At 42.2% G+C, this 18,420-nt stretch overlaps 2 protein-coding genes across 4 annotated transcripts in view; both read right to left on the bottom strand.

Annotated features, from left to right (window-relative positions):
* Nucleotides 1-864: 864 nt before the first annotated feature.
* Nucleotides 865-2,478, bottom strand: gpr151 (G protein-coupled receptor 151). The gene has a single exon (XM_071457438.1). The coding sequence runs from the start codon at nucleotides 2,334-2,336 to the stop codon at nucleotides 996-998; it is 1,341 nt and encodes a 446-aa protein (XP_071313539.1). The 5' UTR covers nucleotides 2,337-2,478; the 3' UTR covers nucleotides 865-995.
* A 2,218-nt stretch (nucleotides 2,479-4,696) lies between these two features.
* Nucleotides 4,697-18,420, bottom strand: part of ppp2r2ba (protein phosphatase 2, regulatory subunit B, beta a) — a 45,051-nt gene continuing 31,327 nt past the window's right edge. For all 3 annotated transcript variants that reach the window (XM_071457435.1, XM_071457436.1, XM_071457437.1), the window contains exons 2-10: nucleotides 18,285-18,382; nucleotides 16,741-16,906; nucleotides 15,661-15,773; nucleotides 12,283-12,460; nucleotides 11,901-12,065; nucleotides 9,304-9,473; nucleotides 8,622-8,713; nucleotides 8,408-8,531; nucleotides 4,697-6,703 (exon numbers count right to left, since the gene is read on the bottom strand). In XM_071457435.1, the coding sequence (XP_071313536.1) occupies nucleotides 6,548-6,703; nucleotides 8,408-8,531; nucleotides 8,622-8,713; nucleotides 9,304-9,473; nucleotides 11,901-12,065; nucleotides 12,283-12,460; nucleotides 15,661-15,773; nucleotides 16,741-16,906; nucleotides 18,285-18,382 (1,262 nt within the window). In that variant the 3' untranslated portion in view covers nucleotides 4,697-6,547. The remainder of the gene's footprint in view (nucleotides 6,704-8,407; nucleotides 8,532-8,621; nucleotides 8,714-9,303; nucleotides 9,474-11,900; nucleotides 12,066-12,282; nucleotides 12,461-15,660; nucleotides 15,774-16,740; nucleotides 16,907-18,284; nucleotides 18,383-18,420) is intronic.

Raw genomic sequence — 18,420 nt, 5'->3', positions numbered from 1 at the left:
CGTGGTATGGTAGGCGCCACAACTTGAATGTGAAAAAAGTGTTTACATTTCACTTTTGCGAAATATTGCTTTGTCAAATAGTCTGAAAAAAACACCTCATCTTAGTGTATAATTTTTGGAGTGTTTTTTTTTTGATATTCACATTTTCCAGTACCCGTTTTTAACTTCACACTTTCAAATTGCTCATCAAGCAGTTTACTGGAAACACGCCTATTGATTTAATCATTTACAAAGACTGTACATTCTTGCCTTGACCTAAACAGGAAGATCGAGTACCGATACACACATACAACTACACTGTTGCTGTGCTTCCATATTTTTCATCTCATCTGATCAATTTTTGACACTGCAAGACAATTTTATCAAAGACAAGCTACATTTTTTTTTTAGAATTGTCTTTATTGTTAACAATGGTCATTCAGATTCACAATGATTAAGAATAATCTCTCTCACAAAAAGAGCGGCGGGAAACACCAATTTTTTTTCACATGAAAACTGCATTCACATCACTTTGTAAGACTAACAGGGTATATACACTACTGAAAAAGGTTGCACATGGGCGCCAAACACATTTAAGATGTTGATATTTACTGTGCCTCCAATTCAGATGTAATTTTTAAAATATGAAATGAAAAGCATTGTTTAGCATCCCTAGTCTTAAAAAGATCATGTCCAGATTTGTCAAGAAATCTGCAATTCACATTAACTTTTTGTAATTTACAGCCACCAAAAGTCACACTTAAACTAATTATAACTATAATTATAATCTAGTACTTCCTCATTAAACAACAAAAAGACACTGCAGAGTTTATCTTATATACTGCTCTATTTGTAGTTCACCTTTGTCACCACACTCATTGCCCTTCTCACCTTTGAATAATATCATAAACATGTTGACAGAATACAAATGAATTATGATGTAGCACTGACCAGTCCATTCAACCAAGGTCTGTTGATGAAGCTGTTGCTGTCTGAGGATTTTAGTGAGGTGGACGTTATTTTTTGCCCTCTTTGCTCTGATGCTCCCACGGCACAGGATCATTTTCCTCTGTGTTTGATCCTGTCTCCCTTTCGTGCCAGAACTGCTCCAAATCAGGCAAGACAATCCCATCTTTGAGGCTCACCCTGTCTACTTCTGTTCCTCCTCCTACCCCTCCTTGTCCTCCACCTTGTTCCAGCTGGAGTTGAGCGTCTCTGCTGGGACTCTGGCTGGAGCTTGATCGAAGGCTTCTCTCCCCTCTCAGCTGACCTGAGGTCTCTGGTCTGGGGCAAGGCGACTGTAGATTGGTAGGGTTGTGAGGTCCGGGTTTTGGCTTCTGTGGAGGCTGTTTGCGCAGGGTGAGGCGCCTCCACAGCCCCCTATACCCCTCTCTGAACTCCTCAGAGAGGGAGAGGACGATGAGAGGGTTCACTAACGACAGAGAGAATGTGAGCACCTGAGCTGAGAGTGTTAGAAGAAGGGGAGGAGAGGAGAGGAGAGGCTGAGCTCCTTCAATTTCTTTCTCTGCTATATGATGCTCCCAAACCCACACCACCCACTGAGGAAGCCAGAGAATAGCCATAGCCACAGTCAGGCTGAATAACATCAAGGTGAGCTTCCTGGATCTGATCTGTGTACGCAGATTCTGAGTCTTACTGGAGCGGCGCTGGCACTGGCCGTAGGCTTTCCAGAAATACATCAGGGCAAAGCTGAGAGGTGCACAGTACACCCCCAGGGGGTATGCTTTGACGTACACAGTCATGAAATTGCGGGCTTTAGGAGGAACCATCAGCACACACACCACCCCACGGATCTCCCTCTGCAGCGTAGCAAACAGCCAGTGAGGGATGGTGACAGAGCAGGCGGACAGCCAGATGAAGAAAAGCACCACCAGGATGGAGCCTAGGTTGATGCTCACTTGCTTGGTGGGGTTGGACACATAGCGGTAGCAAGCTTTGGCCATGACTGCCACTGTGAAGCTCTTCGCAGCCATACAGGACTGAAGGAACCAGTCGGCCGTCTTGCACACCACCCATCCCAAATTCCAGCTGGTTTTTGAGTAGGAAGCAGCCCTAAACGGCATGGCAAACGCAAGCACCAGCCCGTCCGCAAACATCAGGTTGAAGATGAGGGAGTTGATGAGAGACAGTTTGCCCTTATGTGCATTTGCGAACAAGATGACCATCGCAGTGAGATTACAAGCCACACCTAAGACACAGATGACTCCCAGGATAGCTGGCACCAGGACCCTCAGCTCCCCAGGGTGCAGGTGATGGAACGAGCCACGTTCATTGAATGGCCACTTGTCTATGGAGCTGTTCACAACAGTCATATTGTTCCCACTCAACTTATCCATCCTCTCCAGAAAGATGATGATCTGATATCAGAGGAAAAGATACAAAAAAATCAAAGGCAGCCAGGAGATAATAAAGAGTTCTGGGTAGAAGATTTCCAAAAACTGAAGCAGCCTAAAGACAGGTTTGGCAAAATATGTCCATAAAAATGTCCTCACCAAATCTGAACCTGTTGTAATAATTGTATCAGAGAACGTATGGATTGACAGTCAGTTGTCAAAGTGGAGCTCTTGTCTGTCTCTGGACTTATCCCGAGACGCAATGATGCAGCTTCTGCAGCTGGTTATAAAGATGCTGTTTGATTGACAGCTGCTGTCCCCAGCTGACAAGATGTGCGTAGACCACAGCCTCACGGGGCCAATTAGAGAAACTCTGCGTGATGTGCACAGTACGACATGTGAATGTATTAGATTTCTAATTTGTATAGATGACTGAGAATTAGTGGCCATTACAGTAAGGTTTTCCTTGCAGAGTTAAGAGATATTGATGCTTAACTGTTGATTGGCACCAAATCAGTGTCTTTACAGAAAAGGCAATTTATTAAAATCAAAACAGGCATTACAACATTTGAAGCATACATCAGCAATCCAGATGAATCTTGTCATTTGTTTATTGTATGAGCTATTTGGGTGCGTCAGCAACCTTCATTTGGAAGCTGTTTTTCTGCTCTTAAAATGATAAATAAGTATAAGTTGTAATCGGAAGAAAATAAGAAAACTGTGACAGCTGCCAGTCATTTGAAATCAACCAACTGTGTCCAGTTAATGAAAATGATGTCTCCTCCTTTGCTCCTTAGCTAGACTGCCCTCATGTCTTGCTCTTTGTCCACATGAGGGCACCCTTGCACCATAAGTGGCAATAAACATAGTCAAGATGTTATACACTAGACTTACTGGCAAGAAAAAGTATGTGAACCCTTTGGAATGACCTGGTTTCCTGCATTAATGGTCCCTAAGCTAATATCACACAAGCAATTATAATCTTTTGTGCCTTTATTGAACACACTCATTAAACATTTACAGTACTGGTAGAAAAAGTAAGTATTGGATATAATAACTGTTTGAACTTTCTTTGGCACTCTAGCAAACGCTTCCATTAGCTGCTGATCAGACCTGCTCAATGCTCTGGAGGGATTTTGGACCATTCTTTGTATAGAACTGCTTCAGCTCAGGCATATTCTTAGGATGTCTGATGCGAGCAGCTCTCTTCAGGTCATTCCACAGCATCTCTGTGGGATTAAACAATCCAACAGGTGTTTTTTCTTTGTTTGAAGTCATTTTAGTTTGCTGTTTAGGGTCAGTGTCCTGCTGCATCACTCAGCTTGGGAATTCTTTTTCCCCTCGATAATGTCGAGCTGTCCAGGCCCAGAGGCAGCAAATCGCTGCCAAGTCATCGTGCTCCCTCCACTGTGCTTCACCTCTGGGATGATGCTTTCATGTTAGTGTGCAGTGCTCTTTTTACACTATACATAGTGCTGCATGTTCATTCTAAACAGTTCAACCTCAGCTTCTTTAGTCCACAAAACATTTTCCCAGTAGAGTCAAGGTGCTCGTTGGTAAACTTCAGGCATGTATTTTTTTGTTTTTGTATTTTTTTTGGAGGGGAAGTGGCTTCTCTCTGTGGTGTCTTTGGCAGGACATAATGCTCCATGTAACCATGCACCATGATGTGTGTATGGTAGACTCATGAACAGAGATGTAAACCAGCTCCAATGATTCCTTGAAGCCTGAGGCTGTAACTCTGAGATTCAGTGTTATATTACTGATCATTCTACATTTCGCTTTTAGAGTCATCTTAGCTCGATGGCCACTTCATGGGAGAGTAGCCACAGAACTGAATTGTCTCCATTTATAGGCAGTTTGTTAGACTGTGGACTGACGAATATCTAAAACTCTCCGCATAATGACATCGTTATCCTTTCAGCTTCATGAAAATCCATAATTCTTGACCCCAAATCTTCTGAGATCTTTTTTGTGAGGCATGGTTAACAATGGCAGATGTTTCTTGTCAACAGCAAACTCAAAGGTTTAAGTGTTTTTATAAGTCATAGTAGCTGTAACCTACACCTTATGCCTGTTTTAAAGGATTGGACTCCAGGTTTGATAACTCCTGACTCCAGTGAGCTTTTCTTCATGTCATTAACTGAAGGGTTTACATAGCTTTTCCAACCTACGCTGAATGTTTTAATCTTCTCGGTAGTGTCATTAGTTAAAATTGATTGTGTTTTTCAGTACTTGTAACTCAGGTGAAGAGCTTACCATATTTTTTACATAAAGATAATTCCAAAGGGTTCACTTACTTTTCTTGCCATTGTATATTAATTGAGTCAACATCCTTAACAGAGGAAGTCCAACAATCAGGATTTGAAGTTGCACATCTTTATTCTTTTTTATTCAAAGAAAGTCCAGTAAGCATAAAGACTGCATGGTAATTAATTGCATTTCAATACATTCTGAGCTATAAAAGTTTTTTTTGTTTCAATTAGAAGTGTCACAAAGGAGGTTGTCTAGAAGACATTACTGTTTAAAGGAATCACACTTAATAATTCCCTGATTTCACAGAGTTCACTTAGACCTTTGACTGCTTTCCTTTATGGGAGCTGGCTCATAACACAAATCTGAGACAAGTGAGATCAGAGAGTCAAGTGCTGAAACACAACCTGCTACTGTTTCACGTCACCCATCTTGAGCAAGAGGAGGAACGTGCACAGGCACCGCAGCAACCTTAAATCAAACATTTTTAAACTGGTTCCTTCTGGACAAAGCAAGAAACATTTTGCATAGTGCCTCAGATGATCTGTAGATGTTTAAATAACTATATTCAGGCTATCAGCTTCATCAGATCCAGATCCAACGCATGCAAAAACAAGATCAAGAGCTAGGCTAGCATTATGTTACGCCAAGAAATCTGAAGTTGACTTTCAGTAATATTGGACATGAAGAGTTTACAGTTTCACCATCTACAGATCATTTTCAGCACTATTCAAATAAACGTGGTGAGCAATGCAGGATTTAATTTTTCTTTTCAGCATTTTGCAAAAACGTTTTATTGTGGCTTTGTCGTGTCTCTGGCAAATTGATGACATCTGACCGACTGCTATGTGATAAGAGCAACAATGACTTTGTACACATCACAGCGTCCTCCCCTGAACTCACAAGCATGTAGCCGGTGCTTTAATGTAATCGTGACTACACTGCTTTAAGCACTTTCTCCACGTGGGACCTCAGTGGAGCTTTTTTTGTTTTTGTTTATAGAGAGAGAGAAAGAGAGGGAAAAAAAGAAAACAAAAACAAAAGAAAACTTCCTAATTTAACATTTCATTTGAAACATTCACACTCCTGCCTTGTACTCAGTCCCCTCCCCCCTCCCGCACCCACTACATCAAACCCCCACATACCAAAAGAAGGCACCACAGCTTCTAAACAGACTCACTGACCGAGAGAAGGACTCAATAAAACAACAGCATTAAATAAAACCATTGACACAGCCTGGAAGGGCTTCATTCACATTACAGACTACAGCAGTCTCAGCAGGGAGACAGAATTGGTGCTAGAAAGACTGACCGTGTTGTGTCACAGGCAGAGAGAAACTCAGTTTCTGGGGTCAGAGATTAACAGTCTCTTCCTCTTCAGTAGGAATTCTGCAGCAGGTTGCACTGTCCGAAACTTTGATCACATGCACTGTAGCATGAGCAGAGTGAGAGAGAAGGGGCACTGTTGCTACATGACAGTGAGCCACTGTCATGTAAGCTTGGTTTCTGTCTGTGTGCTCTATTTTATGTCGAGTGTACCCACATCAGCCCCTTTCTTCAGGGTCCAGAGGGCTGCTACATCATGTTATTCATGCAGCAATCCTCTTGTTGCATAAATGCACAAGGTTCACTTCCACAGGTGTCCGCATGGCTAAATAAATTAAATTTTAAGTCACATTGAAGAATCAAAGTCCATTCTTGATTTTAAGGACTCTTTCTCCTCAGGTTGTATCCAGGTTGTGTCAATTCCCCGCTTCCCAAAATTGATACTGTCCACTACCCCACTTCAGTCACTGGATACTCAGCCAAGCGGCAGAATTCAAGACCAGCAGCAACAAGACACAGGGAGAGGAGGAGAAGGATGTAGATAAGGGCTCCATCTCTCTGCTTCTCCAACCCTACCTCTCCCCGCAGCCCCTAACATGTGTGGGGGCCAGGGGTCAACAGGGGCCAGATTGCCCTTTAGTTGACCTTGTCTTGGAAGATGTAGAGGTTGTTGGTGGCAGCGACAGCAATGATGTTCTCATGTGGGTGCCACGTGGTGTGAAGGATCTTCTTGCTGAAGTCTAAGCTGTCTACACTGATCTCATCCTTACGGCGTTTCCCACCTACACACACCTGGAGGGCAACAAATGGGATAAAGAGGCGTTAAGATGTGATTTTAAAGTATAAATTAGACCATCTACATTTTCTGAAGAAAATGCGTGTGGTCGCTGAATATGCTGCTGTCGCTGCTGGTGACAAGGGACATGAACATATATGAAAAAATATATGTATAAAAGTATTAGTAGAAAAAAACATTAATAACTGGTGGTGCTATTACAACAATTCCATGTGAAGATTTTCATCATGGGCCACTGATTTCTGTCATTTCTGTAGCTTACAATTTTTCAGATATTAGTAATTGCATGTACAGCTCGTAAGAAATTATTATACAAATAATATATTATACTCAATTATTATAAGGGATATCAACAAGCAGTTTAAACGCTCATATGGTCTGGTGATGCTTGACATTTTAAAAGTGGAACCATGTTTCCAGCCATCTGGATCTCAGTAGTATTTCTCTGTACTGTATGTTTGTTTTATTACCATAGTGCCCCCTAGTGGTGAAATTGCATTAAACTGCATGCCTTTTTGAGATAGCATCATGTTTTGCTCAATTCCCATAGACAACCATTCAAAGCCAGAATTATATAACAATTAATATACAATCAGTTGATACAGATATCTGCACCAAAAGTAATAGCACAAATCTCCAAAACTGGCTTAGTATGTTAATGTTTGAACCATGTTTCTAATTGCAAATGTGTAGGACTAGAAGTGTGATTGGTGTATTTGGCCACTTGGGGGCAGCAGAAGAAGCTCTCAAACACAACTCTGACAAACGAGTAGATGTGGCATATGTGTTAACATTCAGTTGCCTATTTGCACATACAGGAGACGCAGAGCAACATTAGCATTCATTCAGAGTCATGTTTCTAGCCAGTGCTAAAACCGTGGGCTGAAAGACACTATTGATCATTTTCTCTGTGATCCCCACTTTGAGTGACACCTGACATTACACATAGTCATATGACCTATTGTTAAATCAAAAATATTAATGAGTGTGGCACCCCTGTGGCCTGGTGGACAGGATGCACACCACATAACTGGCTTATGGTCCCTTGTTGCATACCCTACTCTCTCTGAACCAAACATATGATTGATTTTACTAAGAACAAAGTGTATTTAATTTTTTTATTTATCATGTCACTTTCCTGCTACGACTCATGCCTAGTACATACATTTCCGAATTCTGCACTGTGGGTGTTACTCATTAAGGTTACAGGAAATCCATAAATACTCATTTAAAAACAAGTGGATTTTTTAGGACTGCAATTAACAACTTTCACTATCAATTAGTCTGTTGATTATTGTCTCGACTAATCTAATAGTTTTTGGTGTAAAAAAAATGTCAGAAAATTGTGAAAAACGCCTGTCACAAGTTCCAAGAACAAAGGTTGACAGATTTAAATTGCTTGTTTGGTCTGACCAGCAGTCCAAAAGTTTACTAACATAGAATACAAAGGAAATCAGCAAATATTCATATTTTTGAAGGTGCAACCACTGAATAACTGGCATATTTGAGTGAAAGATTACTTAGAAAATCAATCAGTCATCAAAGGTGTTTCTGTTCTATCCGTGAAGACATTTCAACATTTATCCAAGGAACATCTTCAGTAACTGTGACTGGTAGGGAGTCTCAGGCATTACAACCCAGCAAATCCAGTTGTCTTTGACTAGATATAGGTTAACATGTATTGATGACAGTTGCTGTACCTTGCGAGGCTTGAGAATGGCTCTGGGTTTGCTGTTTTCTCTGGACGCTTCCAGTGTGACGTCACGTTTGGTGTTCCGGTCAAACATTCGGAAAAAATTGTTATAGGAGCCGGTCATTATGACGCTAAGGAGGAACAAAGGAGAGTGGAGGGTTATGTAGGCACATGGATGGATGGATGGATGGATGGATGGATGGATGGATAAGAAGTCTCACCTGTCTGATCCATTCCAGACACACTCAAACTTGTCAAAGATGCAGTCATTCTCATACAGAGAACAAAGTTTGCCCCGTAAATAGTCATGAACCTGAAAACACAAGCAAACAAAAAAAAATCTCGAATTATTCTCGAAACATGTTGATCATACATCTCAAGCCTCTAAAGTTTGCCACACTGCCTGTCAGTGGTCATCCGCACCACCATAAGCCGCAGTACCATATGTTCCACTTTCAATAATCCCTCCAGACCTGGTGACCTATGCTAAGATGTTAGGTAGCAGGTGGAGGCGAGGCTGGAATTGGATGGAGAATCCCTCGAGCCCAGCTGATGGCCTGATCAATCATGACCTGCCCTAAGATGGCTTCCCCTGATCAGACAGTATGAATCTGACCCCAGTGACCACACAGTGGGAGGTTTTGCCCTTCAGGTTGCATCAGCACTGACACTATCTGTCTTTTCTTCCGGACAGTCAGCTCAATAAGCCCTCCTGGGGTAATCGCTAAGGATGACACACTGACAGTGAAACAAGATTATGTTGAGTGATTAGTCTGAAATCAATAAGTTTTGATTTGATCCAGGCCTAACTGTTATTTACTAACTTCACCAGCTGAGAGTTCTCTTCTCTTTGGAGGCTTTCTAGCTTTGCAACAGGCGCATGAAAGCATGATGAAACCATACCTGGTATGTCTCTAGCGGTTTGTTCTCCATTTGAAGGTCCCACACTTTGACAGTGAGGTAGTCCCTTGTCATCAGATAGCGCCCATTGTGGCTGAACTTCACGTCTGAGATTGATGAGATGATTTCAGAGAAAAAGGAGCGAGTGGAGGGATCCTCTGGCTCCTCAAAGTCTACGACAGAAAAGAGCAGAAAGCAGTCATCTTCTGATGAAGAAAACACATTTTCACACCGCAGGAGGTCGCAGCTTAAAAGAGACGTTCCTCCTTCTGCAAGTCTTTTAATCATTCGCAGCAAGAAAACACAAAGTAGGTTTTGTTTGTGTGGTCGGGGGCCGTCATTAGCGAACAATAACACCTACAACAATGCCTGGATGCGGGGTTTGTTGCGGCAGCTGCATTTCTTCTCAGGATTATTTCTCCGTGTGTTTAGGGAGACAGTCGTGGGTCAGCATGCTGGGTAAATATTGGTTATGATTCATATTGATTTTGGCAGCTGCTGATCTGTGTGCAGGCCAACACCCCGGGGATGAGAGCCAGGCATTCCATCGTTAGCTGTCAAGTTATTGTTCCTCCTCCTCCTCTTCTCCCCCCAGCTCCCCTCTACTAGCTCCTCTCCATCTCTCCAAAAATGCCCACTACCACCCTCCTCCCTCCCCTCCCCTCCCCCCTCCCCAGCCGAGGCCTGGAGAATAGCTCTGTGATGTGTCAATGGGGAGTCTAACAAGGGATGCGGCGTAAGAGATGAAAAAATGGGGGGATGAGGAAGGGATGAGAAAAACAAATCAATGTCAAAGTCCCAGGCCCATTTGAGCCCCTCTAGATTTGTGTGTGTGTCAGTGAATGAGTGTTTGTGTATGAGTGGGAGTGTGCAGCGTGTGCATGTTTATATGCATGTGTGTGCGTCCCTGCCTCCCTCCCCTCCCACTCCAGGGGTGTATAATAGGGTCCCTGGGGAGTTGGCAGTGGGGCTTTTCGGTCCCTCTCTCTCTGTCCTGGGGCTCAGCGTTTTGGCAATCCTCTCCTATCCCTCCATCCCTCCCTCATCCAACCATCCATCTATCCTCACTCTAACGCTGATTGATACCAGCAGCCTCCCAGATTTATGGGTGTGGGAGGGGTACAGTATGATTGTGTGTTTTTGTTGTTTACGTAGGAGGTGCAGGAAGGTTTTTGTGTGTTAAGAGAAGGAGAATGTGTGTGTATGTATGTGTGTGTGTGTGTGGGAGGGAGGGCATAATACATCGCTCTGAGCCATACACGTTCATGCAGGGAGACAGTAGGTCGGTATTAACAAACCCGTCCTCAGGCTAACGAGAGCACCTGCCTGCTCTGTTGCTCTGTGTGTGTGTGTGTGTGTGTGTGTGTGTGTTTGTGTGTGTGTGTGCGCACTGCAAGCACCTGTCAAGGAATGGCACATACAATACACGTCAACATCAGACAATGAGAGGGAAGCTGTGAATACCACAACTTGAAATTTACTCGCAAATTTTTCAAATCCAATTCTTATTTAACCCATAAATGCAAATGTGAAATTCAACAGGCCGCGTTAGTGCGCGGTTCAGTGAACGCATCAATATGTCTGAGGAAATGACTGACATTATTGAACAACAAGGTGTGTCCATGAGGGACTAATGTGATTGCTCTTAAGCCATTGATTTTTCAGCGAAAATGTCAATGTAGTCATTATTCATTCAACCAAAGTGTATGCATGTGTTGTTAAGCTTTAGAGAAGGCCATTCATTGTTTGACACACACACATGCACACACACGCACACACACAGATGTATTGATGGGTTAGCAATCCTGGCATATTGAGCAGGGGGAAGGCTGCATGTCACCGCCACACAAAGGTGGGGCTGAGGCAGAAAAACTGTGTTAATTTGCAATGTTGGTGCTTAAATGTTGTTTGTATGTCTGTCTTTGTGTTTCCACAGTTCCATCGCTCTTTGTTTTGGCATAAATCTCCAATTTTACATGAACCTGCAGCACGCTTTCCTGTTTCCATCCCCCCGTTTTGTTAAAAGCTGATCATAATAACGATGCTACAACAAAGCTATCATTGAGGACACCAAGGTCATGTCCTTGAGGTTATTTCAGGGAATTTGGCGTGTTTTCATGGCCTGGAGAAGAAGTGTACATTCTACAGTTACATGCAGTGGCTCACAATGTTTTATATCTAAAGGAAATAAAATAAATGGATCAGTATTGATAGTTTTTGAATAATAGTTGAATTCAATACAGTGCAACCCCTTATCTCCACATGGATGATTTTATGCAGAAGCCTGCAAGAGAGAAGGCTTTGAAGGCAACATTTAAATGATAGAGTAGGGACATCCAATTTACAAAGAAACTGAACTTTTTCCTTTTTTTGGGGGGCTGGTCAAAAAAGAATTGGTGGCATTTTGCAGGAGGAAATGACCTCAGTATTTCTGAAATCTTGGCTACAGCCCTGCTACCTCTATTAACACTTAACATGATGAGACGCCATCAAATAAAAACAGCAATTAACATCATCGAACAAAGGGATCACACAAAAAGAGAAGTGTTTTACAAGATTTGATCATCATTTTTCCCATCATGCACTGTCTTGATACTCACATTTGCAGTGCTTGTCGCAGAGTGCGGCCTGTCTCATGTCACAGAGGCGTATTGAGCCCTTGCTGCTGCTGTAGGCAAAGGTGTGACACTGCTGGGGATGAAACTCTGCTGAGGTGATCACTTCCGTCAGCTCCTCCATGTTGGCCGGTTTGATGTCCACAATGTCTGGGAGATGGACACTAAGGACAAACTCTGACTTTTAGACAGCGGCTGTGGACCATTGCAATTTAATTCAGCGGACAGCTAACACAAAACTCAGATGAATTGTAACTGTTGAATTTTAGCTCTGAAAAAAGTGACGCATTTCATACATAAACAGGTTTGAATAACGGTCAGTTTGTTGATGCTCCTAAACGTAGAACAGACACAGATAAGAGGATACTGAAGCTGCGATCAGTGATCTCCAGGTTCCACAGGTTCACCCTCAGGTCATCAGTGGAGATATATGTCTGAAGGTCGGAGTTGACAGAGATGGAGTTGATGTGGTAGGTGTGGGCATTGCTGAATACACGCCTGGCTGTAGCCTCAACCATCAAGTCCATGGGCTGCAGCACTGGCACCTATGGTGAAAACAGGTCAATCAGGAAAGTGGGAAAGGAAATGCAAAGTAAGAAATATTCAAGAAAAAAAGATTCATATTTAAGGCTTAGAAGCTTATCTGTGTATGTGTGACTGTGCAGGCACATGGTTTCCAGTGTGCATACATTTTGTGTGCTTGGGTGTACAACGTGGGTTTCTGTGTGTGTGTGTGTGTGTGTGTGTGTGTGGTGTGTGTGTGTGTGTTTGTGTGTGTGTGTGTATGAGTCACAACCAAATGACTCCAGGGGTTCAAATGACATTTACTCCACAAATCTTAATGAAACAGAGACAGCGACTGTGGGGCTCTGGGGCTGTTTGATGAGCTGGTTCAATCAGACTGTGAATATCTGTTTGCTACACGGCTACTCAGTGATCACACCACACTCACCCCTCCTTTCTCTCTCTCTCTCTCGCTCTCTCTCTCTCTCTCTCTCTCTCTCTCTCGCACTTGCTGAAGAACTCACTCCTCTTCTCTTGTTTGTGTGTGTGAGAGAATGACAGAAAAAGAGAGAAAGCAAAAGGAGGTGGAAAGAGAGATGGCCTGAGGGCATCGCTAGGCCCTGCAGAGGAATGATAACTGAACTCTGCAGAATTAAGACGAGCCCTCTCTCTCTCTCTCTCTCACACACACACACACACACACACACTCACACAAACACACACAGTTGCACAGTGCAGCTCGGGCTTCAAAGACACCCAGCAACCAGTCTGCATGCAGCCCCCCGTTGGCCAGATAAAACCCAGACAAAGAGAGAAGGGAGGGGAGGGAGAGAGGAGAACAAATCGACTGCTTCTTCCCTTTTTCCCCTCGTCCGTTGCTGGCACTGACAGAGAGACATGGCAGCCCAGCAGGCTGCTGTATCTCCATGGGTGTCACTTCATTTCCATGTCTTTCACTGGCTGTCCAGAGAGACACGGACCGTATTAACCCATAACCCCAAACACTGACAGTTACACTGTTCAGCTTGCCCCTGCACCTCCACAACAACCCCATGGATCCCCTTCCTTATAGTATGTAAAACAGAATTTTAAATAAATATGTTCTTTCTTTAAAAAGTAACTTCTATTAGAAATATATCTGCAACTTGAAATTTAAATGCAGTTTCTCCTTTTTAAAGCAGCACATCCCAAACAGATTAAATCATCTTCTACATCTTTTACACATACTTTATGATTTAAGGAGACCAGAGGTCGCATGAGATTTTTTTTGGCTACACTTTAGACTAATATTGTTTTGAGTTCCTCTCTCCTCCTCTGTTTTCTCGCCCTGCACAGATTTCACAGCCTCTAAACAGGATTGCCACAGTCCCAGCCTGTCCTCCAGGTTGCTATGATCCCCTGGCCAGCCAGACAAAGAGGGACAGACACGCTGAACACAGCACTAATCTACTATGGCAGACACACACACACATGAACACACACACACACACACACACACACACAGTGCCCTACGTGCCTGCCTGCTTTGTGTGAAAATGAAAGTGGTAGTGGAGTGATAAGAATGAGAGACAGAGCGAGAGGATGATCCTCTCATGGTCTTCACCTCAGTGCACATATCGATCACTCATTCTCACTTTCCTCTGCCAGCCTAAGTTCAAAAATGTCCAAAGATAGCTCAGTGGATGGTGTCAGACTATCATTTATCAGCACTGAAAATGAGCAGATGATATTCAGCAGGTTTTTTTTTTTAAAGAGAAACTGTGTCAACTTCCACAGATACATAACAGTATGTGTTGCTAAGATGTTTGCGCAGGATTAAAGGCTATCACAGAATAATGACTGAATGCTAAATGTTGATTTACTCTGCTCATTTAGACTTCAGTCTACTCACTGTGCAAACTGAGGACAGACCTTTCTCACACAACAGTTTGGAGGTGACACAATAGGAAAAATGTGTGTGAAAGATCAAATTAATGTCTGAATTGAATTCCATTCAGCTGTTTCACTTTCAAGTCAAAATGCCTAATAACAGCATGCCTTTCTAGAGAGGCAGGTGCATTCAGAGCATTGGCACTTTGGCCTTCCTATTCTGCTAAATGTTTTGAGAAATACACGCATTTGATTTCTTGCCAAGAGTTAGATGAGAGTGAGTGATTGATTCATTGATACCATTCTCATGTCTGTGTGCTCAATAACAAGCCACTGCCAGCAGGCACTTAGCTTAGCTTAGCATAAAGACTGAAAACAAGGGGAAACAGCTAGCCTTTGTTAACAAAGTTGACAAAATTCACGTAGCACCTCGCAAAGAAACACTTTATAGCTCATTTGTTTTATTTTTTTTTTTAAAAACTAAAGTGTAAAAATGGCAAGTTGCATTTTTACCATGTTACATTTTTATTAGTAATATTTGTAACTCCTGGCATCTGGATGTTTTGGATCTTTTGGTGGGGCCAGGTTAGTTGTTTCCCCACTTTCTGTCTTTGTAAGCTAACCAGCTCTTGGCTCTAGCTTCATATTTACTGTACAGACATGAGAATGGTGGCAAACTCTTGGCAAGAAAGAGAACAAGCTTATTTCCCCAAAATGTGAAGCTATTCCCTGCTTGGTTTGGAGGATAGTATGGTTTTATTGGAATTATGCTCTCAACATGATTAACAAGATAAATAATAAATAATATATAGACAATAAGAGAGAACATTTTACAAAATGTGAAATTATGCCAATTATTCTTCTCATTACATTTAAGAAATCACTGGCTGATAGTTTTCTATTGTATGTCATAGGTATAAAAATAAGATATCAAAGAAATACGTGAAAATATAAATAGTGTGCTTCATTGTCTGCAGTGGGTCCATAATGACTTTACAGCTGTATAATTCATGGTGCATTCTGAAGATTAAAAATGATCCACTCTCATTATCATTACAGTGACAGGATGTTTTCAGATTTTACATTTATAGTATCATTAAACGAAACAGTTCTTGAGTTTCCATTTTGTATCTTTTTCTCTAAAAGAAGCTTGAAAGTTTTCTGAGGCTGTAGCTTGAAATGATTTGTTTTTGTTTCCCTCCAAGATTAATCTGACATTTTCTGATCTGTCCCTTGTCGTCAGATCATAACCTGCGATTTGACTCAGTAAAATTTGAACACCAGCAAGACAAGGCATAGAGCCATTTACCAGAGGATATGGGACTTTTTTGGGTGGCATTCCACCTGATAGTTTTGCGCGATCTCTTCTTACCCGTAGCGACGTGATGGTCGACGGGTCTCTGATCCGTCCATCATCATCCTTTAGGTTGTAGCCTTCTGGACGCTTGTCTCTCTCACTGATCTTCCACAGCTTCACCGTCTTGTCTGGGATGGATACATCACACAAACACACACAGAGACAAACACACAGAAACACAAAATACAGTTAGATCATGGCTCACTACAGTGATTCTCAGATACAAGATGGATGCAGGGGGGTTGGGCAGCCAATCTGGCATGAAGCTGGGCAGGAGCCAGCGAGAATGATGAATGGTGGCTCCTGTGTAGATTCTGATGTCACTGATATCAATCTACAAGTTGACTACATTTCCCTGCTGCAATATACGCTCCCCCTTAAAAAAGCCATCTGGGAGCTTTTCAATTCAGCATCACAGAAACACTAGTTACATCCCATCTTCTGGGTCTAGTGAAGGGGGTGGCGGCAGCAGTCAGTGTTGTAGCCTCTTTTCTTTTTTTTTTCTTTTTTAATTTCCACTGTGAATATTGGTGTCAGAGCAGCGAGGCCATCGCCACAGGACCCTCCACCATCTGCTCCAGCCACTGCTAGCACTTCTGTAGCAGCCATGCATGAAGCCCACAATCTGCAAGATGCCTCTCTGCTGATGTGTCTGTCTGTTTCAGCCAGCATGCATGTATGGTGTGTGGTGGCATATGCTCTGATATATATGTGTATATATATATATATATATATATATATATGTATACGTGTGTGTGTGTGTGTGTGTGTGTGTGTGTGTGTTCCATGGCAGCCAAGCATGAAGTCCTCAATCTGCAACACTTCTGCTGGTAGCACTCGCTCAGTCATGCAAAACAGCAATACGTTCACAGAGACAGTCAGAAAGACATTTTCATGTGATATTAATAACATCTCCTTTTACATCCGCTGCACATCTGACCACTCTGCAAAGTGAGGAATGAATTGTGCCTTTAGCTGACACTTCTAGTGACCAACAGCAGAACCACAACCACATGTAAACACTGTCACAATAGATTTATGGTTCCACCTGTGTCGCTCCTGCAGTAGCAGGGTCGCCTTAGCTAAGTGACTGACCATTGGTGGATAGCAGGAAGTAGGCGGCATTCTGCTGAGGAAGCCATTTGATCTTGTTGATCTTCTCCTCAATCTCCAAACTCTTCAGGTAGTCAAACTCCGGCTCGTGGCTCTGGAACGTGCTGTAAACATTGTACTCCCCTCGACGCTGGGGCTGGCTCTTACTCTGGATGAGGAGGAGGAGAGAAAAGACAGTAAGGGACTGACATGTTCACTGTTCAGAGGATTAAAGCAGTTTTTACATCAAATTTGGAAGATATGGCGAAGTGCAATATTTAAATTGCAGGAGCTTCAAATTTTTTTTTTTTTTTGATAAAGGTAAAATGTGTCACAACATTGTTGTTCATTCTTAGCACCATAAATGTTGTGGTGCTACAGAGGTGTCAGAGCCTATAAATCATATGCTTCAGATGTAAATAAATATGCTTGTTTGGTACAAACCCCACCAAAAATCACATCATCATTTAAAAAAATTTTCACTGAAGATTAAATGCAAAAAGATCATTTCACCTGAAATCACAATTGCAATATGCCAAAATAACGCAATATGATTTTTTTTTTTTTTTTTTGCATATCATCCTGCCCTAAATAGTTTCTGCAACAGTTTTCGATTTTTCTTGCCATAAGTTCAGAGAGAAAATTGATACCAATAATGTATCCATCTGTTAAATATAACTATGAATGATTAGCTTAGCACAAAGACTGTAAATGGGGAGAAACAGCTAGTTGCTTTATCCAAGAGCAAAAAAAAAAAAAATTGCATCCCAAAAGTTTCCCAATTTCCCAAAATCGCAATCCCAAAATATTACCTCTACCAAGCAGGTTATATTTTCACCTGTTTATTTGTCAGCAGGATCACACAAAAAGTACTGAACTGATTTGCACCAAATGTAGTGGAGGGATGGGTGATGGGCCAGGGAAGAACCCACTAAACTTTGGAGCAAATCTGCATCATTTACCGTGAATTATGTATTTTTTTTTTCTTTACAGTCTGGTGTATGTTGTTTGACATAGGCTTGGCAGAGGTCAGCGCCCTTCTTGTTTTAACAATATATAAAAATTATCACTGATGTTATTTTACACTCTGTAATCCCCTTGATTGTTAGATATTTTGGCAAGATTACTTAAAAACTACTTATTCTAGTGCTCCATTGCAGCTATATACCACATTTATGCTGAATGAACATTCAGCTCAAAGATGCTATACTTTTATGGCTTCTCCATCACATGAAACATCATTTGAAACCCTGGGATCCTAACTTGATTTCAGAATACTTTTTTGGTGGTTTTAAGCAATGATTCTCCACGTTACATAAGTTTGTAATGATGGTCCGAACAAATCCTCTTAGTGTATAAAGAGATTTTTGTTGTTTGTGATTTTGAGATATTTACTGTTGAATTACCGACCAGCAGTCCTTTTCAAATGCATCCCTTTGCCTGCTAGTTATTTAAAAGCAAACAATCCAACTTGAATGTTTCAAAGCTGTCAAATCCTTTCAGCAGAAGGGCAGCATAATTAGCGTTGCATTGTTGGCATTTCCTACCTCCTGCTCCCTCTGGAAGACAACCACTCTGCCTCCTTTATCCCCGGTGGCCAACAGCTCCCCCGATGAGTTAAACTCCACCGTTGAGATAATGTCAGCTGCAACACAATAAGCAGAGCAGACAGGGGGCGGAAAT

Source organism: Trachinotus anak, unplaced genomic scaffold (assembly GCF_046630095.1).
Source record: "Trachinotus anak isolate AG129_WGS33_773 ecotype Australia unplaced genomic scaffold, CSIRO_AGI_Tana_v1 ptg000021l, whole genome shotgun sequence".
Lineage (NCBI taxonomy): Eukaryota > Metazoa > Chordata > Actinopteri > Carangiformes > Carangidae > Trachinotus > Trachinotus anak.
The sequence above is the reverse complement of the archived record's forward strand: the minus strand, read 5'-3'. Positions and strand labels throughout refer to the sequence as shown.